This window comes from Meles meles, chromosome 1 (genome assembly GCF_922984935.1).
Source record: "Meles meles chromosome 1, mMelMel3.1 paternal haplotype, whole genome shotgun sequence".
NCBI lineage: Eukaryota > Metazoa > Chordata > Mammalia > Carnivora > Mustelidae > Meles > Meles meles.
The window spans coordinates 174,835,655-174,859,238 of record NC_060066.1 but is presented as its reverse complement, the minus strand read 5'-3'; the positions used below and the strand labels follow the sequence as shown (position 1 = coordinate 174,859,238).

The 23,584-nt window shown below is 36.0% G+C and overlaps 1 protein-coding gene across 1 annotated transcript in view; it reads right to left on the bottom strand.

Annotated features, from left to right (window-relative positions):
* Positions 1–55: 55 nt before the first annotated feature.
* TUT4 (terminal uridylyl transferase 4) overlaps positions 56–23,584 on the bottom strand; it is a 124,072-nt gene continuing 100,543 nt past the window's right edge. The window contains 7 exon segments of the mRNA XM_045998664.1: positions 56–314; positions 5,589–7,088; positions 8,453–8,611; positions 12,905–13,352; positions 16,305–16,405; positions 17,160–17,380; positions 18,306–18,421. Coding sequence (XP_045854620.1) covers positions 7,021–7,088; positions 8,453–8,611; positions 12,905–13,352; positions 16,305–16,405; positions 17,160–17,380; positions 18,306–18,421 — 1,113 coding nt within the window. The 3' untranslated portion in view covers positions 56–314; positions 5,589–7,020.

Sequence of the window (23,584 nt, the reverse complement as noted above, 5' to 3'; positions counted from 1 at the left end):
AATCAGTAAAAACCCATTACCTCCGTTTCACCCTCTCCCCAGCAGGACCATGTAGTAGTAATAGCATGAGAACTGACGAGTTAGCAGCAGCTTCATAAGAAGAAAAGAATGCATTCAAATATAAGACTTCTCTGGATCATTTAATCCAATTGCATCGAACAGTTCAACAATGAAACTTAATACCTTTTATTCAACATTCTTAAATGATATTTCTTCTTCCCCAGGAGCCTTGAATTCGAGGTTATGGTGCTCAGCCTTTATCTTGAAAGCACTGACATTATCCAAGTATAGTCAGTAGCAGTAGGGCAACAAGACTGAAAAAAAGGAAAGTATCTAATACCACTTGGGGTTTTGACCTGAATTGCTAGAAAATAATGCCATTCATTCACAAAGCTACAAAACACAACAGGAAGAGGCCAGGCTTTAGAGAGGCATGTGGTGAAAGTTGTGTTGGTAAAGAAAGTGTTGCATTCAGTTTATCCTAAAGTGTAATTAGACGCTGCTGTGGTACAACTAGATAAAGCCCAGGTTGTTAGGAATAGGAAGTGGAGTTGAGCATAGTGACCTAACCTGGAATTGACAACACTGAGGTAATTATGAAGATACAGAATTAAATGGGACTGTTTATGAAAGTGTTTATGTAAGAAAGCCAACAACAGAATCACTGGCAACACTCAACACTGGTGAGAGGGAAGCAGTGCAGTTAACCAACTGAAAATGGAAATGAACCATTCAGAAAGGTGGTAGAATTAGGAGACAGTATGGCAAAGAAGCTAAGGGTCCAAGGATTCAAAAGCAAAATAAGAAATGCAAAGTGTCTATGGGCATTGATAATCAAGAAGGTGTTGGGATCTTTGCTAGTTCAGTCTACCAGTACTTACCTTTCCTCCTTTCAAAAGGGAAAAGTGAAAAAAAGGAGCGGGGGAAGGGGAGTCTTTTGACTTTCTGCAGCTCTGGACCCAGTAAGGATTACGAAGACCAAATGCCTCACAGGATCCAGCTTCTTGGGAAGTTTTATCTGGTCTTGCTTGCTATTGAACTGAAGGACTTTTCAGCAATATTAAAGCATTTTGGAATATTTGAGATTTCATATTCTTCAGTGATTCCTCTCCTGATAATACTTGAGCTAATAAAAGTTGACCATAAGGGTTCTTGTTATCCATTAGACAACTATATATAGGACTGCCTTTAAGAATTAAATATAAGCACCTCTGTTTTACATCTGTTCTTGAGTCCTAACAGTTATTGCTTTCTTTTTTTTTCCCCCTACCGGTTATTTCTTTACCAAAGTGATTTAGATGGAAAGAAATATCTTCTGGATTAATGACCTATGGACCAACAAAGTTAGCATCCATATATTGTTAAAAATAATTCACTTTAAAATATGATTAAAAAATTTTTTAAAACCCCAACAACTTTTAATAACAGAAATAAGCATTCTCAAACTATAAACTTAGTGCATACTTACTCAGGTATATGGTGAAATCTGAACCAAATTACAGTTAACACAGCCAGCTTATAGCAGGAAGCAGATTATTCTCATTCTTTCATTACTTCAGAGAGCTAAGAGTTCTTGAGTGGGATATGTTGAACATCTCTCTAGAGACTGATTTGGTAAATTACAGAATTCCAGAGGAGATGGAACTTTAGGACAAACTTTGCTGAGGGCAATTTCTGTCATCTATCTGCTAACGTACTAGGTGTGGCCTTAGAACTGTAGCTTTGTAACTCTGACTAGCCAGTATTAAGGAACACTTTACATTTTACCTCTGTACACATATATTCTGTAGCTGAAACAAATTTCAGGGAAAAAATACTATGTAAAATGCATTCTGACATTTCCTCTACAGTATTTTTTTTTACTGTGTTTTTAATATTTGGTGTAAACCACTAAAATTTATTTCACTTCCCACAATTAATTTGGTGAAAGTCTTCCAATATAACAACACAACTTTTAAAGCTCATTCCACTAGCCCCTTTCTATTACTTCCATTATATAACTGATCTATAACAGTAATGAGAAAAGAATGCTCACAGATGCTGGTCACTCCCTACAGAAAGTTAAAGTAACAAGTTCTCCACAGACTGAAAAAACACCATAACAAAGTGACGATTAAAAATGCAAAGTATAGGGGCACCTGAGTGGCTCAGTAGTTAAGCGTCTGCCTTCAGCTCAGGTCATGATCCTGGGGTTCCGGGGTCCTGGGATCAAGCCCCAGGCTCCCTAATCAGCCGGAAGCCTGCTTCTCCCTCCCACTCCCACTGCTTGTACTCCCTCTCTCACTGTCTCTGTTTCTGTCAAGTAAATAAACAAAATCTTAAAAAAAAAAAAGTATTCAAGTTCAAAGATGATATTAAAAGGTAAGAGATGGAAAGTAAGCTTGCAGAACTTAAATGAAGATTTGAAAAGCTGAAGAAATTAAAGCCTTATTTGATAACAGTATAAAATTAATATAAAGCATAAAGAAAATAGGCTGGAAGAAATAAAAATGGAAAATAAAAGCTACAAAGGTAATAAAACACATGAAATCCTATGTATGCATAATTCATATTCCTGATGAAGAGAATTGAGTAGATGTCCAGATACAGAAAAATTTTTCTAAAATAATTATCAACTATCCTGATGAACTTAAGATATAAAGAATTACAGGGACATATAAGCAGAAAAAATCAAGTCCTAAATAATGGGGGGGGGGGTCAAGCTGGTCTCATCTTACAGCAAACTTCCTAAGGCAGTGAAGCAAAAAGGCTCTAGAGGTCTGCAGAAAATAGTGATAGGAATTTTATACCTAGCTAAAGCTGTTTTCTTTAAAATGTAAAGAGAATGGGCATACTAAAAAAACAGCCTGATAATAAAATTCATCCAACAAGAATCAAATTAAGGACTTTGAAAAAAGAAGCCATAAAAGGAGTGGTGTCAAAAATTCTAAAGACCAAATAAAAATAATGGGAAATAATTTTAGGGCCCAACTTATATGTGAACAATATCTATGTAAGAAGTAATATAAGCAAGAAGTAGAGGAACTACTAAGTTTGCTGATTACATTTTTCGTTAACAGGAGTCATAAATGGTTTCTAATCAAAACATACATGAGAACTAGGAAAAAATAACTCTAGCCTCTTTAGTGTTTTCTGTAATTGTCCTTAATTTAAGAGGAATCTTTTAGAACTACCATAGAAAAAACTTCAAAAGTTGAGCATTCTTTCACATTTTTTTTTGTTGAGTCCAAGTAAAATTAATTTGCTATATTTAGTAAACATAGTATATTGAGCCCACTTTTGTATGTATGTATGTCTATGTTTAAGAAAGATAGTTGGGGATGGAGGGAGGCACCTGGCTGGCTCAGTTGGAAGTGTGTGTGGCTCTTGACCTCAGTCAGGAATTCGAATCCCATGTTGGATGTAAAGGTTACTTAAAGAGAGGTGGAATGAATGAAGTTCATCAGCTCTTAACAGTATCTATTTCTGATGGATGGACTTGTGTGATTTTTATACTTTGTTCTTTTATGAAATATTCCTTTTTTTAAAAAATAAACACATTTAAATTATCCTTTACCAGGGGAAAAAAATGAATTGTTTGGACTTCAAAACTACTTTATAAGCTTACCAATACATTTTATATATTGTTTGTTGGGACCACAAAATGGTAACCATTTTCCTGGAAGGCAATTTAACAATATATAGCAAGAACCTTAAAACTTTTATCCTTTTGACCTAATAATCCCACATATGAATATAAATATGTAAATTCACCATGCTAGAGTAATATAGTTAAAAATAGCTTTATCCCATCATTTTAAATATTATTTATACAGGAGAAAAAAAAGCAGACATGTCCCACCTGTAGGGGACTAGACAAATAAATGATGTATCATTAATATTCATACTTTTGAATAATCTTTAATGACAATGAAAATATTAATCTCTCCATGTCATTAAATATTATACAAAACAGTATGATTTAAGTGTAGTGTGTGTATGTGTACTCTATGTAAAATTGATAATTTGGGCACTTCAACTGCTCTACAATGAATTTGATTCACAATCAAAAACTTAAGTTTACAACTTCTATGAGAAGTTTGCAAACTTCTAAACTACTATTGTATAAACTACGAACTAAGAGTATTCTATTTTTCCACTTTGTACGGTTTTGCCATTTACTGAGCACTGGTAATTGCTGAAAGAGGGACAAATGAGATGCTGAAAGTAACTACATAGAACACTGTCATATAATTAAAACCTAGGTCACTGGGCTTTATTGCTCCAAAAGTACCTTTTGCCAGGTGGTATACTGCCTTCAAATAGAAAATAAGACTGATTAGAGGGAACTCTTGGTACCTGGAAATGTGAATCTGGAATCTTAACTGTGTCACCAAAGTAGTGATGGATTCAATACTCCTCAACCACTTTCCTAATGATTGGAAAAAAGCAAACAAAAAAGAAATCCCTCTATAAGATGAATAAAATGTTTAAGAAAAAAAAAAAAATAAGACTGAGATGGGGGCAGTATCTTGTTGGGAGATTTTTTCCCCAATAAAAATTTCAAATATATACAAAAGAACAGTAAAATAAACATCCTGTATACCTCATAATCTGTTCTCCAAGACTTGAAAAAAGATTAAATACATGAACACTTAACTTCAAAAAAAATCCAGAGTGCTCCAAGTCATACAGGCATCCCTTGTTCTACTGCACTTTGCTTTATTGCACCATCACAGATCATGAATTTTGATTTTGTTGTTGTTTTTTAATAAATTGAAGGTTTATGGCTACCCTGCATCAAGCAAGTATATATGGCATTGGACAACTTTGTGTCTCTATTACATTTTGGTAATTCTCACAGAATTTAAACTTTTTTATTATTATATTTGTCATGGTGATCTGAGCCATGGTTTGGGGTGTCAAAAATTATGCCCATGTAAGACAGCAAACTAAATAAATGTGTGTGTTCTGATTGCTCTACTGACTGTCTCCCTCCTCTTGGACTTCCCTATTCCCTGAGACATAATACTGAAATTAGGCTAATTTATAACCCTACAATGGCCCCAAGTGTTCAATGAAAGGAAAGTCAATGGATCTGGCAAACTTCATTGCCTTATTTTAAGACATTGCCACAGCCACTCCAACCTTCAGCAACCACTACCCTGATCAGTCAGCACTCATCAACATCAAGATCCTCAACCACCAAAAAGATTACAACTCACTAATGCTCAGCTGATGGTTAGCATTTTTTTAGCAATAAAAGTACATTTTAATTAAGATGCACATTTTCAACATAATGCTATTGCATACTTTATCAATTACAGTATAGTGTAAATGTAACTTTTATATGCACTGCTAAAATCAAAAAAGGCATCTGTTCACTTTATTGTGATACTCACTTTATTGCAGTGACCTGGGACCTAACCTGCCAAGATTTCTGAGGTATGCCTACATTTTAACATAAAACATAACATACACTGGGCCAGCTAGTTCATTAACAAAACAAATGAGTGAACTCCATCATTTAGTAGGATTCTGAAAGATACTGAAGTTTTAATATGAAAAACTAACAGTAAATACACCTAATCTTAACATTTAATAAATACCTTTTCAGGGCTGCAAATATGGCAGGAAAGCCCTCAACCTCCTGCAATAGATTTCAAGCATCTTCCAAGCTGGAAAATATGGCAAAAGCACAGGTAGTCTCCTATTTAAGTAATGCATATCTGAGAAAGCAGAACAAAGATAATACACTGTCCTTAAAATACATTTGTATTTACTTATTCTGCAGATTTCCAAATCTATATATCATCATTTAGTCCAAAAATCCCTGACAAACATTTAACTGGGGGTTTTAGACAAAATGAGCTCAACCTCGATGTACCAAAATACCACCATAACACAAGTTTTAATTTCAACTATAATCAGTGATTATTGGTAAAAAACCATCCTGGCAAGTTTGCATTCCAGGTAGTAACAGAACTCAAAATGGATAACCTGGCACATACTAATACCCCAGTAAGAACTATCTTCGCTCCACTCTAACTGCCAGTATCAGTCTCAGCGTTTAAAAACTCTCCTTCAAAAGATCTGTTTCAATTCCAACATATAAATGTGCTACCTTGAATTTCACTTTATTGTTTTGCACCTCAGTTTTCTCAATTATAGAATGGAGATAGCATATGTTTCTGTCAACTTCATCGGGTGCTGTGAAGATCCAGTAAAATAAAGTACAAAAAAAAAAAAAAAAAAGGTCCTTAGATCTCTAAAACTAAGTCTGTAAATTAGAATACTCTATTCCTGGAGTGTAAAACAAATGTCCTAATTGTTACGTTGTATTTCCATGATCTAACAACCATATGAATTAACCAAATTTGACTCTTGTCAAAAAAATTTATTAACTTAAAATAGAATTACTTCAAATACAGACAAAAGCAACTTTCTGTTCAAGTTTGAATATTTTCAATAGACGAAAATGTAAAAGAAAAAAATTCTGAATCTTCACGTTGTAGTTTTATTTTTTTTTTTTTACCTTTTAAAAAGTTTTTGGCACTACAAGGTTCTGTAAAGAATAGAAGTGACAAATTTAAAACACATGAAAGTTTTTCCTAATTCTTAAGAACAATATATATAAAGTCTGAAGCAACCGAAGTATGAATACAGCTAATAGAAAATAAAGAATGTAATTTTTTAATTCTCTCTTTATACAATTCATCAAGATTAAACAAAACATAAAATTCCCTTAAAAATAGGGTAATAAAATAGATGAAATTTGTATCACTCAATTTGGTGATACTAGTAAAAACTATAGTTCATATTTATATACAAATAATACAGTCTTTAAAAACAGTCTTAGAATTTAAATAAGCTATCTAAACGTGTTAAAATTTTAAATCAGGACCTGATTTGTTTTGCTTTCCATTAAATGTCACTTTTTCTGCTGAATGTAACTGACATTGAGGTACGGATACCCTTGAGACAGCAGGATTGGATGGTTGCTGTGCATCGGTAGACCAGCTGAAAGAAAATGGACTCGCATTACTCCGACACGTTTCCTCTTGGTGGGTGGGGACAACGCTCTCTACACCGACGGGTGGCACATCTGTCTGTTGGACACAACACAGACAGGAAACTGAAAGGCTTGTGCCTATTTATCTGACAATGCTTAGAATTTAACTTGTAGCTAGTTCTCTTTTTTTTCCTACTTACACAGTAAAGAGGAGATAAAGCATGTCAAAAACATTTAGCAGGGGAAGGAGGAGGACAGAAGGGAAATGTGGCTATGTGAATGAGAAGAGAAATGAAGGGGAGGAAACAAAGGGAACAAATTTATAAGGGAAGAATTTCAGACATCCCCCACACAATCCTACTGAACCCTAAAAGGATTTATATGACCAAAAGTAACTTTCCTCAACCCTAGTTCTTTACTCGGAAGAATAGGCCCACCATACTCAATGTTCTGCCACTCTATAGTAGAGGGATGTCCCAGAGGTACATGGGATAGTTTAGGAAGGCTTAAAGGGAATCAAGCCTGAAACCCATACCCCTTAAATTTCATCCAGTCAGCATTTCCTGACTGCCTTTCTTTAATTTCTAGAACTCCTAGCTTAAGTGTAACTCTGACTCTAGTTTTTTAATTCCTAGATTAACTAAGAGCTGAGGGCCAAACTCATACATTCCGTATTAGAACTGAAATAGCTTTGAAGCAAGCAGGCTAGATAAAATGCTACAAGTACTCCTTAGTTTGTAATACTCTTTACTAAGATCAAAGCCATTATTGGTACCTCCGCACTAACAAAATACAATGAATTCTAATGTCATTCAAGTCTTAGTTCAATAAAACAAATTTACTATGTCACTACTCAATTCAAAAACTTCTATTAGATCCCTACCATTTACTTAACTGAGTCCAAAAAGTTCTTCATAATATGGCTTCAGCCTATCTTCTCTAACCTCATCACATACACATCTTTCCCATTTACTTTATACTCTAGTCCTTTTATTTTCTCCTTTTTTTCCTCATTATGCCAGGCAGATATCGTTGACTTTGCATATATTATTTCCTCAGCTAAGAACTCTCTTCACCTGTAATCTCTAAAAAATCTGTAGGGGAAAAAAAAATCCTGTATCTCTTTCACAATCTAGTTCAAATGTCAAAATCTTGTGTGAATTGATCCTTGGTGTCCCTATCTCTTGTTATCTCTGCTAGAATAACATTAACTGATTCTCTCTACGCGCCTATTCTTGTTTATTGTAGATGTCTGGCTCTCCTAATAAAATGTGCATTAGGTGTACAGGTTTTACTTAATTCTTGCTTGAACAAACATTAGCACAGTGTGACATACAGTATCCTCTTTCAATAAATGTTTATCCAATGCTTAAAATTTCACTCTTTGTTCCTGGCCTTCACATAGCTTTCTCTGTCCCAGAACCCCACCCAGCCTATTAATGAATTTGTAAACAACGGTACCTTGAGTATAGAACGGTTTGTTGGGCTGAAATCTGGCATTTCCCTGATGCATGAAGTTTTGATGCAAACCATAAGGCCACGAAGCTGGGACAAGAGGGAAATGGGGACGTGGTGCATGTTCCCAAGGAATTGGAGGATTTAGTCCTGGAAAGCCTGGCTCTGCATTTCAACAAGACAGGAAAGACATACTTTAAAACATCAGTTTGTTCATTTAAATATTCCTTCATTCTACAGAGATTTATTGAGAACCTACCACTGAACAAGAACAATGCTAAATGCAGAGCATACCAGTTTTTTTTAAAGAATCAAACACTGTAAATATGCTCAAATTATTCATAAAGAGACATACAAGAAGACAACATAGAATAGTATGTGGTCACTGCTGTAACAGATGGGTGGAAGGTGTTATAAAGAAGGGGCTAACACATTTGGCTCAAGGATAGATGTCTTCCTAAGATGATTAACTAAATTGAATTTTAAAGCACAAGGAACAAGTTAGGCAAAATGGGGCAAAGAGGGCACATTTTAGACAGAAGGAACAGCATATATAACAGCCAAGAAACAGGAAAGCAGAGCAAGTTTGGGAAGCCGCAAAACCATCAGCGATATAGAGAAAGGAGAAAAGGTAGGTAGTGATAAGAAAAAAGGCTAGAAAGGTAAGGTAGAATTTACATTTCAAAGAATTATAATACCTCATTAAGGAACTTATATTTTATCCTAAAGACAATGCCAACTATCCTAGAAACAATTATATCATGGCCTGGAAGGTGATTCTATTAGAAGTTAAAGCACTTGTAATGGTTGAGAACTTGGGCTTTGGAGCCAACCAGGTTGACAGTCTAATCCCAGTTCCAAAAATTACTAAGTTTCAATTATGCACCTCAGGCTAGTGTGAGTATTAAATTAGATGACAAAAAGTAATGTGGCTTATCCAAGTCCTGGTATGTAAGTAGGAACTCAAAAAAATATGAGTACTATTCTTTCTATGGCAAACTACCCCACAATCTACGTCTCTTTAAGATGTATTTGTAAGTACATCTTTCAAAGTACACCTTTTCAAAGCACTTACTGAATCCTTTGGACCATTTTTGGTGGCCTTTCTCATTCAGGATCATAATGTGGCAGGAAATAATCTAAAAGACACTGTCCTCACATTCATTAAACTTCCTAGCAGGAATACAAATTAGGAGGTACGGAAAGAAAGGAGTACACAGCCAGAAAACTAAATCCCATACTAGCCACATTCTTAACAAGCTCAGTCTTCTCAGGAGGTAACCAGAAAAACAAAGCAGCTGGTTCATTGAAAGTTCATAAAATCAAGTTACAACTAAGAGCTGAAGCTATACTGCAGGGTATATTTTTTTCTTTAAATGAAACTGGGAATACATATTGAGGTCCAGATCAATTGAGAAATGATGTTTGACATAAAAGTGTACTTCTTAGAATATATCTAATCTCCCTTGGCCATTTTTCACAAATATTTTCATAATATAAACATGGAGGAGAAAAAGAACAGCTAACACAACTGGAGGGCAGAATCAACCAGAGTTAAGGCATCCTGCAGAAAGTGAGCTAAATTTTAAAATCGGGGGGGGGGGGGGGGGGTGGGTAGGAGAGGTGAGTGAGTTAGCCAAGCTTTGGAGCAAAGCAAAAGGATGTGAGAATAGGCAAGAAAGATAAAAGGGAGAGGACTTTCCAGGCAGATGGAACAAATTAAGTAAACAATTAGGGATAAGAGACAGTATGGTATGTCCGTGGGATGTTCATTAGTTCATTAAGGCTGAAAAAGATCAACTAGTGGTGGTACAGGAAGGAACAAAGCTGTAAAAACTGAGCCACTATACCAAAGGGCAAGACACTGGGTCTGTGTTCATGGGTATATAACTCAGTAACGATCATGGTACATGTCATGGCATATATACAATAAACTTTTGTTGAATGACAAAAGCAGAGATCACATTAGAATGGCCAAGTATGCCACATATCCTTTGACCTTGGACGTCTAAATGAGTTCCCACATTCTGACATTTTCCCTCAGCAAAATACATTATCTGTATTATCTCAGAAGAGTTTAGAGATACCTCCTCTATCATATGCTCTAAGCAACAACCCATTTTTGTTTAAAAAGTGCCAAAATTCTTTTGAGAATTAATAAAGGGAAAAGAGTCAAGCTTAGCCTACTTTTCCTATACAAACTATATTTTAGGATAATCAAGTAGTTAATAAGGAAAAGTTCTTTATAGAAGAACTTTTCTGTTCACAAATAGTGCACAGAAAATCATTTTACAACCCTTAGTGAAATAATGGTTATCAGCAGTAATTATCAACAACAGCTATGACTATTATGTAAAAATTAAAGAGGAACTTTATAATGGATATCCAACTCACTGATCAATCTTAGGTCACTAAGAGAGTAAAGAAAGTAAGTACTTTTTGAAATAAGGAACAGGAAACATAGCACCAACCAGAAAGTAAAATTCTTACCAAAAAAATAACCTGAATCTAATCCAAACTCTGGACCTACCAATTTAAGAAATACAGGGACAGAGGTACATTTTAAACAATGCCACAAAAATAAAATTCAGCCGACATTAGAATGTAGGAAGTTCTACAGTTTCTTAATAAACGGTTTATATGAGAGAAAAATAATGAGGGGGAACTATTATAAATTAAAGGAGGCTTAAGAGATATAATAACCACCTGTAATGTACGGGGATTTGTCTGAATTCTGATTAAAAAAAAAAAAACTTGAGAAAAATAGGTAAAAATGAACAAGAACTGGGTATTAGAGGATACTGGATATGGAAATAGTTTTGTGTGTTAAAGAAATACAAACAAGTTTATACAGAAATTTGACCCAATGCCTGAGATTTCATTAAATACTAAAGCCAAAAGCTTTCTTTAAATGAAGAAAAGGAGTGGGTCGCCTAAGTGGCTCAGCCGATTAAGTGTCCAGCTCTTGACTTCGGTTCAGGTCCCAATCTTGAGGTTGTGAGATTGAGACCCATGTTAGAAGCCATGCTCAGCAGGGAGTCTGCTTGAGATTTTCTACCTCTCCATCTGCCTCTAACCCCCCTAAAATAAATAAGTAAATCTTAAAAAAAAAAAAAAGGTAGTAAAGGGGTCAAGGACTAGCAAATACTGGTAACCGTTAAAATCTGGGTAATGGGGAATATTATACTTTATTCTCATTATACTTTATTCTCTTTCCTGTATACATTTCAAATTTTTAATAATAGAGTCTTTAAAATAAAAATATTATTGGGGCACCCGGGTGTCGCAGTCAGTCAGGCATCTGACTCAGGGTCATCTGGCTCAGGTTGTGATCTGAGAGTCATGAGATCGAGCCCCCAGTCAGGCTCTGCACTCAGTGTCGAAGTCTGCTTGAGATTCTCTCTCCCTTTCCCTCTGCCCCATCCACTTGTGCATGCTCTCTCACTAAAATAAATAAATAAGTCTTTTTAAAAATTATCAACTAAGGGGCGCTTGCGTGGCTCAGTGGGTTAAGCCTCTGCCTTCGGCCCAGGTCACGATCTCGGGGTCCTGGGATCGAGCCCCGCATCAGGCTCCCTCCTGAGCAGGGAGCCTGCTTCCCCCTCTCTCTGCCTGTTGCTCTGCCTACTTGTGATTTCTTTCCCTCTGTCAAATAAATAAATAAAATCTTTTAAAAAAATTTATCAACCAAAACTGGATATAAAACAAGACTTCTGATTTATCAAATATTTTAATTATGCAAATATTTTTTAAATGACAGGATCATACAACACCTAAGTATTACTTGGCAATTATGTCTAGGAATTGAGAATATAGATTATTTTTTATTATTCAAATGTTCAATAATGAAAATTTATTTCTATAAATCAGGAAAAAACTAGCAAAAAACTAGCACTTTTTAATGTTACAAAGTGCTACTAATATCTTTTTAAAGAATTGTCCTTACTGGAAGATAGTAAAGAGGCTAGGGCAAAGAGCACAGGTTTTGAAGAAAGAAATTGGTTTAAATCTTGGATCTACTATGATTAATTATTAAAGCCTGATAGTTCAGTTACTTAACCCTGTAATATCCTCAACTATAAAATTAGCTTTAATAATAACCCTACATCAAGCTGCACTGTAGTGAAATTTAAAATAAGTAACATTTATGTATATTACCTCATTTAATATTCACAACATCCCTGTGCATTAAATGCTATTAATATCCTTATTTTAACGATGAAACCAATGCACAAAGAGACTGAGCAATTGCCTAATGCCACATCATAAATGGCAGGGCTAGGATTCAAATCCAAACAGTGTGAATCCACAGCCCATACCGTTTATCTAATCCTATACTGCCCCTCATAAATATTGTTTGCCATCTTTTCCTCACATTTATTTCCCCAAGTGCAACCAATCATACCAATTACCCAACCTTTCTACAGACAGATGCAAAAGAAGAAAAGGAAGGGTTACCCGAATTCCCCACTGTACCATTGTTCACCAGGGAATTTGGAGCCACAGTACGAGGCCAGTGTCCATCATGAGAGGAGTTAGGGATCGCCACGGGTCTGGCAGCAGGCTGTGCAAAGATGATGCTGGGATCGTTCAGGCCAATATTGCTGGGGGCACTGCCTGGTGCAGAGTGGATCACTGGACCATGGATAGGCCAGGATGGGGCAGGGATCTGGAGAGGGTGCATTGGCAACAATCCCATATTGTGCATGGGAGAATACTGAGCTGGTGGTGACTGGGGAAAGTTATACATAGGCATCTGGACCTGATGGGGGGGCTGGGCTCCCTGCTGAGGTGGGCCAAGCTTGGGTTGGGATCCTGGCTGGGATGGAGACTGAGTAATGGCAGCTGATTGGGAAGAATTCTGTGGAAACGGCTGGGGCTGAGGAGAATAAGATGGTGAATCAGACTGCAACGAGAAAAAGATAACATTTTAAAATTAATTTAAAAACATGTTAGTGTTATAAAAGCAGAGATTATCTAAACAAAATTATTTTATTAGAACATTATAAATACAACTCTATTATGTGAGTAAAAGCCTCATTTTACATGAAAATAGAATTTTCTCCAAAATCCTCAAACCCTCTCTGACATATATATAACCCTATAAACCTTTTTACTGCCCAAAGAAGAGCCCAGACGTCATTTCCATCATGCAGAACTCACATTCCAACTGTTAACTAGAAATTTGTATCTAAGTATCTCACAGGCACATTCAGTCCCTCAACAAGTTACTGAGTGTCAGTTATGTCTGGGCATTGTTCTAGGTATTAAAAATACAATACTAGCATGTATGCCCTCACGGAATTTAAAGTTTATGGGGGAAAGGAGAAAGAGCAGATGAAGAGATTACATGAGTAATTACAATGAAATACAATGATTACTATGATAAAGAATGCATGATGTATATTGTATAAGGAAATCCCAGAGCAGGAATATCTAAACATACTTCTGAAGGAGAAAAAAACAAGAAGAATGAAAGTGGAGATCAAGGAAAGCTTCCCAGAGAAGTGACCTTTAAGTTGAGACACAAGGGTACATAGCAATCAGTCTGACAAAAGAGGGCAAGAACAGGGGAATGGGAGGAGTGTTTCATGCAGAGGGAACAACATGACTGAAGGTCTATAGGTTCATGAACACCTGACTTGTTTAAGTAATTGAATTCTGAAAGAAGTTTATTGTTACTGAAGGATAAGGGCAGGGGAATGGCAGATTTGAGGTTGAAGAACCAAAGAGGTACAAGATAATGAAGGGTCCCATAGGCCTTGTAGTTAAGACTTTATCCTGAGTGCACAGGGAAACCACTGAAGGCTTTCAAACCAGTCAGGAATATGATCAATCTGTATTTTAGAAAAATTATTCTGGTTTAATGGGAATGAAATAGAGAATACTTGGGGTGGGATGGGGGAAACCAATAAGAATGATTAAAAGGCTGGCCCTGGCTCTAAGATGATGGTAACCTAGGCTAGGGAAATACAATATAGGGACAGGGAAACAAATAGCTGTGAGCTACTTTTTATAGGTAGAAATAACAGGAGTTGATGACTGACTGATGCGGGGGTTGAGGGAAAGGAAACTAGAAAGCAGGATCATTCAATGAGATGGAGAACACAGGAGCCAAGAAGTGGCAAGTCTAGGAATTTAGAGAGAAGTATGTTACATTCTAGATATGTTGAGGTTAAAGTGCTTTGTGAGATATCATAACAATGTCCATTAGACAGACTCTGACCCAAATCTCAAGTAAGAGGAAATTGAGTGCTAAAGCAGAGGGTAAAAGTTAGAAGCAGCAGAGGAAAGTGGTTAGAAGACAGGGCCTGAGGGTTCAAGTTCTAGTTCCAAGTATATGCTAACCTCAGGAAAGAAACTTAAATCTCAGTTTCTTCACCTGTAATGTATAAATAATAAACAGAATCTATCTCATACATCTCTGTGTAGGTTAAGCAGTACATGTGGAAAATATAAACACCAAATTCAGGACAGTAGATACATTTTAGTAGCTCGGAAGGGATGGTAGGAAGGTTTTAAGATGGAAACAGCATCCAAAAGGAATGCACAGGGATTACTAACTATGGGTGATTTTTTAATAAAGGTAATAAATATTAAGAATTGTTAAAGCCTGGTGATACTACATGGGTGTTTATTACTTTCTGTACTTCTTCAATATTTTATTACAAGGAACAGGAGAAATTATATATATGGCACACAGCAATCAATAATGTTAGCTAATATTATTGTTGTTATATAACATTTATGAAAATGTCAAGCCCATAGTATGTATTCAAATATTACAGATGGGGTTAGTGGGCTTCTAAACGTTGTTCCAAGATTCTCCCTATATTGATCTACAAATCCTTTGAGAATTTTTTCTAAAACAGAGATCATATCAGATTTAGCATGTTTAACAGTTAACAGCTTTGAGGCTACCTAGACCTGAGTTTGAATCTTTTAGTTTCTCTTTTTCTCAGCTTCCCAATTTGTAAAATTTGATCATACTAATACCTACCACTTCACATGCCACGCAAAGGATTAAGTGTGAAGCACCAAGCATAGTACCAGGTTTAAAGTAAGGAAAAGTGAATTGGGGGAAATAGGAGGGGGAGACGAACCATGAGGACTCTGAGAAACAAACCAAGGGTTTTGGAGGGGAGTGGGATGGGAGGTTAGGTAAGCCTGGTGGTGGGAATTATGGAGAGCACGTATTGCACGGAACACTGGGTGTGGTGCATAAACAATGAATCTTGGAACACTGAAAAAATAAAATTAAATTAAAAAAATTAAGGAAGCATTCAATTAATATTGAATTAATTTAAGAAGTGCAAGGTGAATACAGATTTACACAACGGTTAAGAGCAACTCAGCAAAGTTAGTATGAAACTTGTGAACTCCAATTTAATACTCTTCTTTCACGAGATATATTTTATTAGGTATTTATATCCGCTGTGAGAAGACACATAAAGACTTCAATCAAGTCCAATGCCATATGTGTATTCCCCTAACATATTAAACCCTTAACACATCTCCATTTTGGGGTTTATTTTTATAAATGTTGCTGATATTCTGCTACTAGGCAAAGCCTGAAACCTCAATTACCTTAGTTTAACTAATGAACAAATATGTTAGGTAGCTGTTCTCTTAGGCAGGCTTAATAAGGTTAAGTAGCTTGCCCAAAGATATAAACCCAGATCTGCATTACTCCAAAGTTAATGCTCACATTCCATCTCATGTGCCTAGCAGAAACACCTCTACAAAAGCACTGTTATCTGGATGACTATTTGCCAGTCTAAAAGATCAACCCAGTAACCTATCAAAGATTGTACTATCTTCCCACCAAAACTAATCCATCTGCAGGCAGAGTACTTACACATTCTGAGGACTGTCTAGTCCTTATGGACTGATCACCCTGCTGCTGGGCTGAACCAGCCACCTGCTGGGCATTTACAAGGTTGCGGACCAGCTGGGCTGCTAAGAGAAGACATCAGAAAGAAAATCAACAGATAAAAAAAAACAACAGAGAAATGACAATCAATAACTCCCTTCCTCAGTTAAAGAGTCTCAAATCCCTCTGAGATTTTATAAACTTGGACCTTTATAGTATTATTATGTTTGTGTAGGACTTGTAACAACTAATGTTTTTAAAGTTATTTCTCAATCTTGTAAATCACTAAAAAAAATATACTGGTGGTAGAAACAAGAACAAAAAGACAAATACTCCTTTCCTAAAGGAGATGATACATTTAAGAAAATACCTTTGCAACAAGAATCTGAGTAACTGGAAATCATCACTTCTAAAATACTTTTTTTTTTTTCACTGAACTCTCATTTGGGTTTCAAATTCTTAAAATTACTTATGAATTATAACAGAAACAGATCTCCCTCTCGCATAAGAGCAAAGGGAAGAGATATAATTTCTCTTGTATATGTTCCCAGAAAAAAAAAATTTAATTTCTATTATCTTTTGATAAAGAAGGTAACTCAAATCAAAAGAATAGTTAAAGGGAGTTTACTGAATACAAAAGACTGCTAAGACCTTAATAGTGAACATATCTGAGTACTGTTCAAAATAAAGGACTGTCTAAATTTTCTCTCTTTAAGAAATTATAAGGTCCAAAATCATACTGCTAACTTTGGAAAAGAGAGGAATGAAGAGTCCTTAGAATGACATCAACACAAATGACCTTATTTCTACCAAAAACTATTTTTAGCCTTTTCTATTTACCTGCCACACTGCTATTCCTCTGACGGGCCAGCTTGACCTCTGGACACTCCCTTCGTACATGTCCTGCATCTCCACATATAAAGCATCTGAGGTCTCTGGGGTCTCTAAACTCTCGAGTGTCGTGGAGGTCTCGGGGGTCAACAAGGTCTCGGGAATCTTTCTCCTCTTCATTCCCATCCTTCTCTTCTTCACTGTCTTTCTTCTTTAGTCTAAACAGTAAACTGCTGATACCAATAATGTGGGGCTAGGGATTTGTAAACTGAATCACAGAACAAACTAAACTACACAGAAGTCTCACAATAAAGGGACTAACATGCTGATTGTTTCATGCACCTTTTTTAAGGCAAGGGAACTCACATTTAGAGCACACCTACTCCTACGGCAGAAACTGGGTATTCCAGGAGTTTTTTTTATAATACAATATCAAATTAGAAAAAAAATTTTAATACTGAATTTTAATCTTATAATTATCCTTAGAAGTTGGTACTTATTATCTCCATTTTATAGAGGGAGCAGCTGATGCTAGACAAAGTGTCTTCTATAAATTTAAGTCTGTATATAGCACTGACAGAACCCAGGAATTCATTCTGTTCGTAAAGTTCTAAGCTCTTTATATTTGGAAAGACTTAATAACTAAAAAAATGATTTTTCCTGGTTTATTGAAAAGAGTATATAAAACACAGGAAAGTCTATTTCATAAATGTATTTTCAGGGGTGTGAAGGATGTCTATTCTTCAAGGTATATATTATATAGGTATATCTCACAGTAAGTATCTCAAAGATTCAGTTAATTATATCTTAATTACTGGTTTGCAGGACTGTGAGGTACTCAGGAAGAACCCCATGACTTGATCATTTTTTTTTCTTGGCTCCTGGCACAGTTCCCAATAGAGCAGGTGTCAATAAATGCTTCTTCAGTTAAAACAAAACAAAACAAAAAACCTAAATGAAGTGAACAAATGAATGAGATAGCACTGTGTCACAAATAAATCTCACTCTATTAAAAAAATTCCACTCCAATATACATTTTACCTAATGTCCAATTTAAAGCCCTGATCCTTCTTAAACATATATGAACACAGTTATAGCTACTATTGGCCTCACATTTATTTTCCCTGTAATGTTGATACATAATCATTTGCCAACCTTCTCCTTTTAGGGCAGTCTTTCATGTAGTGGCCTATTTTTCCACACACACGACAACATCGATCGTTGGGAGCCAGTTCTCCATCTGTTAATACTCGGGAATCAAAGAAGTACTCCTAGGGAGAAAACAAAACTTTACTAGAAAAAAAAAAACCAAAACATTAGGAATTGTGGAATCCAAATGGAAAGAAGACCAAGATATAAAAGTGGTTTTAAAAAAAAGGAAATAAATGGGGAGCCCGGTGGCTCAGTTGGTTAAGCATTTACCTTTAGCTCAGGTCATGATCCCAGAGTCCCAGGATCCAGCCCTGCAGAGGGCTCCCTGCTCAGCAGGGAGTCTGACTGTCCCGCTCCCCTTCTGCCCTACTCATGCTCTCTCTCTCAAAAGAATAAATAAGATCTTAAAAAAAAAAAAGGAAATATCAAAAACTTTTCAATGTAACTAAAACCATAATATGAAAATAAGAATAAGGGCGCTTGGGTGGCTCAGTGGGTTAAAGCCTCTGCCTTTGGCTCAGGTCATGATCCAAGATCCTGGGATAGAGCCCCACATCGGGTTCTACTCAGCAGAGAGCCTGCTTCCCCCCTCTCTCTCTGCCTACTCTCTGCCTACTTGTGATCTCTGTCAAATAAACAAAACCCTAAAAAATAAAGAAAAAATGAGATTAAGAATTATCTTAATCTTATTGGGGTGCCCGGGTGGCTCAGTCAGTTAAGTGTCTGCCTTTGGCTCAGGTCATGATCTCAGGGTCCTGGATCAAGCCCCAAATCCGGCTCCTTGATGAATTAGGCTCCCTACTGACAGATACCCTGCTTCCCTCCCTTTGCTGCTCCCTCTTGCTTGTGTGTGTGCACTCTCTCTCTCATAAATTTTTAAAATCTTAAAAAAATATATATATATCGGCACTGGGGCCCCTGGGTGACTCAGATGAGCATTTGGCTCATTTGAGCATTTGGCTCTTGATTTCAGCTCAGGTCACACTCTCAGGAGTCGTGGGATCCAGACTCCAGTTGGGTTCTGTGCTTGGCAGGCAGTCTGCTTCTTTCCTTTTTTCTCTCCCTCTCCCTCCACTCTTCCTCCTACTTTCTCTCTCTCTCTCTCTCTAATAAAGAAAAAAAACAATCATCATCATCAATATCACAGTTGCTAACAGTGCTAACCATGTTACATCCACCACATTATTTCTTCATTTATCTGTGGCATCTTTGCATAATAACTCAACAGATACTATTTTCATCCTCATTTATAGATGAGCAAATAGAGGCTCAGAAAGTGAGTCATTTGCCCATAGTAAAATCTGCCCATTACCTGATAGGTAAGCAGGATTTAATGCTAAGTTGGTCTGACTACAAATCTCATGCTTTCTGCCTTACCAGGCCATTTCTAGAAAAGAATTATTCTCTTTACAAAAGACTTCTCTAAAGCAATCTTCTGGTTTATTTAAAATATGATTGATTTATATATAACATTTCAAGAACATATAACATTAATAACATAAAGCAGGTTCAGCTAATGAGTAGATAGAGAACCAATACACAGTAAATCATTTTCCCAAGTTTTAAAAGTAGCAGGATTATTTTTCCTTTATCCTACCACCTGGAGTATTCTTCTAAGCTTTAGCTCAGTTTTATTTTGCACTATCACAAAGACTAGTTTGTCCTAACAGTATCCACATCTCTGTAAAGCAAGAGAACATATCCACTTAGCACTTTTCAAATCTATCTAAAGTCAAAGATAAAAGTGTAAGAGACACACCTACTAGGATGGCTATCATAAAAAGAGAAAAGGATGTAGATGAAATGGAACCCACACATATTGCTGGTGGGAATGTAAAATAATACAGATGCTTTAAAAAAAAGTTTGGCAGAACCTCAGAAAGTTAAACATAAATTTGTCAAAATGAACCAACAATTCTACTGTTAGGTATATACCCAAAAGAAATGAAAACTAACATCCATACAAAAATTTGTGCAGAAATATTCAAAGCCGCATTACTCATAAGAATGAAAAAGTAGAAACAGCTCAAATGTCCAACAAAGATGATGAATGGATAAATAAAATATGATATATTCCATTTAATGGAATACTGCTCAACCATAAAAAGGAATGAAGTGGTGATTCCCTGCTACAATATGAACAAACCCTGAGAACCTTAGGCCAAATGAAAGCAGCCAGTCACAAAAGGCTACGTATTTAATGATTCCATTTATATGAAATGTCCACATAGGCAAACCTACAAAAACAAAAAACAAATCAGTGATTTGAGAAGTAGGAGAGAAAAGGAATGGGGAATGACTGCTAATGGGGACAGGGATTTCCTTCAGAGAGAAACAAAATGTTCTAAATTAGATTGTGGTGATGGCTACAGAATTCTGTGAATATACTATAAACCAGTAAAAACTGCTCACTGTATATCTGTGAATTATATATACTGTAAATTATTCAACAAAGCTGTGTTGTTAAAAAAAAAGATGTAATTCTTCACATTTATTATTGAAGAAACCTAAATATAATTAATTAAAATCCTCATCATATTTTCTGCCAAGGCAAAATAAGAGCCTTTGTCAACCTAGGAATCTCCTGAACTTGCTCTCCTCTACCCATTGCCTCTAATTAATCACAAGTTATATCCATTTTATTCCTGAATCTCTCTTTAATCTACTTTTCTCCATTCTATCAACCCAGTTAAGGTGGCCTAGCCCTGAGGGACAGCAAAGAGCCAGAAAGTAAATATTTTAGGTGTTGTGACAAAATGGAAGATATTATGTAATACTTACATAATAAGAGAAAGCAAATTTCCACTAAATTTTTTACTGAAGAATTTCAAAATATACTAATAATAAATAATTTTTTTGTAATGTAAGTTTACTAATTAGAAGAAAGGAATTCTTTTTTTTTCTTTTAAGATTTTACTTATTTATTTGACAGAGTGAGAGAGCACAAGCAGGGGGAGGAGCAGAGGGAGAGGGAGAACCAGACTCACCGCTGAGCAGGGAGTCCGATGCGGAGCACAATCCCAGGACCCTGGGATCATGACCGGAGCCAAAGGCAGTTGCTTAACTGACTGAGCCACCCAGGTGCCCCTAGAAGAAAGGAATTCTTTCTGGGAGAGACATTTCACTTAACTGAGGTTCAAAATTAATGTTACCTGTCATTAAAATCGATAGCAAATGTTCATCTGTTAATGTTAATCTGCAATTACATTTTATATATTTCATCTCTGAAAATGTTTTTCACAGATGAAAAGATTAAAGATTCAAGGTAAAGAATTAGATCTTGAGTGCAAATGAAGGACTAGTCTCTGATAAAGAAAATGTATCTATAGATTCAGGCAAATTTAAAGATTTACAGAAAGGTTGAAGGAATATCTGATACTATCTTTGTCTCATAGGAAAAATCTCTACGAGTAAGAAGGGCAAAGGTGAAAGGTGGGACAAAGTGCAACAGGTATTGAATTTTGAGTCTAATAAAATCTGAGTTAGTTATCAAACAGGATATACAGGTAACTAAAGAAAGGTATTAAGAATGTCAGGTGGTACTGAAAGTCCAATTTAGGCTGGTAAACATTAATTTTATACTTGTATTACATAAATAAAACCACCTAGCTTTAGAACATTTTTTCATAGTGCCTAGCTGCCAAAGCATAGACAGATAGTGAGTAAGGTGAATTCATGTAAAGTTAAACAAATAAAGGTAAAAGAGAAGGACAATAGTGAAAAGGAATTTAAAGCACATGCCAGAGAGCAGACCAGGAGATCTAAGTTAAATGGGTAGAAAAATGAAGACAGAAGATAGATGACAGAATGGGAGAAAAATGGGTTAATACAGTAGAGAATCTAATGATGTAGAAGAATATTTAAGAGGAAATATGTGGGAAAGCAAAAAAGATGAAAAGAAAATACACTTGTCTTCATTTTCATTAGTGTAGGAATGAAACACATCTATTTTGTATGCCTACAAGCCTAATTAGTACACAGCAGAGAAATCGGTACAAAGTAAAAATTCAAGGATGCCTGGGTGGCTCAGTCAGTTAAGCGTCTGTCTTCGGCTCAGGTCATGATTCCAGAGTCCTGGGATTGAGCCCCACATTGGGCTCTCTGCTCAGTGAGGGGTCTGCATCTCCCTCTGCCTGCCACTCCCCCTGCTTGTGCTTGCTCACTAACAAATAAATAAAATCTAAAACAAAACAAAACCAAATAGGAATTCAGTAAATATGTGTTGAAAGAATATATTTTACTATGGAAAATATAAGCATGAAGACTTGAAAGGATATTTTCTACAATATCAGTTGTAACACTGATACAATAAAAACAATCTAAATGTCAATCAAAGGAGAACAGTTAACCTAGTATATAAACAAGCCACAGAATACTATTTGACTTTTAAAACAGAAAAAAGTGTATCCAAAAAATGGTTAGCAGACTCACAGACCCCTTCAGATAGGCCTCAAACTGATGTTTGGCTCTTACACCAAATGATACTCAAGACCAAAGACTGACATCTACTCGGACTACTTATACTGAGTAATTAAGAGTTACTAAAATTCTGGAGTGCCTGGGTGGCTCAGTCGTTAAAAGCCTCTGCCTTCAGGGGTGCTTGGGTGGCTCAGTCGGTTAAGCCTCTGCCTTTGGCTCAGGATCTCAGGGTCCTGGGATCGAGCCATACATCCATTGGGTTCTCTGCTCAGCAGGGAGCCTGCTTCCCCCTTCTCTCTTTGACTGTCTCTTTGCTTACTTGTGATCTCTCTTTCTGTCAAATAAATAAGTAAAGTCTTTAAAAAAGCCTCTGCCTTCAGCTCAGGTCATGATCCCAGACTCCTGGGATAGAGCCCCACATCAGGCTCCCTGCTCAGAGGGGAACCTGCTTCTCCTTCTCCCACTCCCGCTCCTTGTGTTCCCTCTCTCACTGTGTGTGTCTTTCTCTCTCTCTGTCAAATAAATAAATTTTTTTAAAGTTATAAAATTTTGTATTCATAGACTAAAATTAACACATTTTCAGTATACTAAGAATTCTAATAGTCTACTGAAAATTCTCACAACATGAAACTGCTAGGTTCCTATAGAATATATGCATATATACACACTAATAGCTGAAATTCCCACAATTTTCAGGTAAAGTGCTTTATCAGTGCATCATCAAATTTGTTTTGACTGTACTCTCTTCATTTATTGTTTTTTAAATTAGTATGTTAGTAAAATCATTGTTGGATTTTCCTTTTGTTTGATATTTTGTTCTTACACAACTTGTCAAATTTCAAACTTTACTATTATTTTATTTC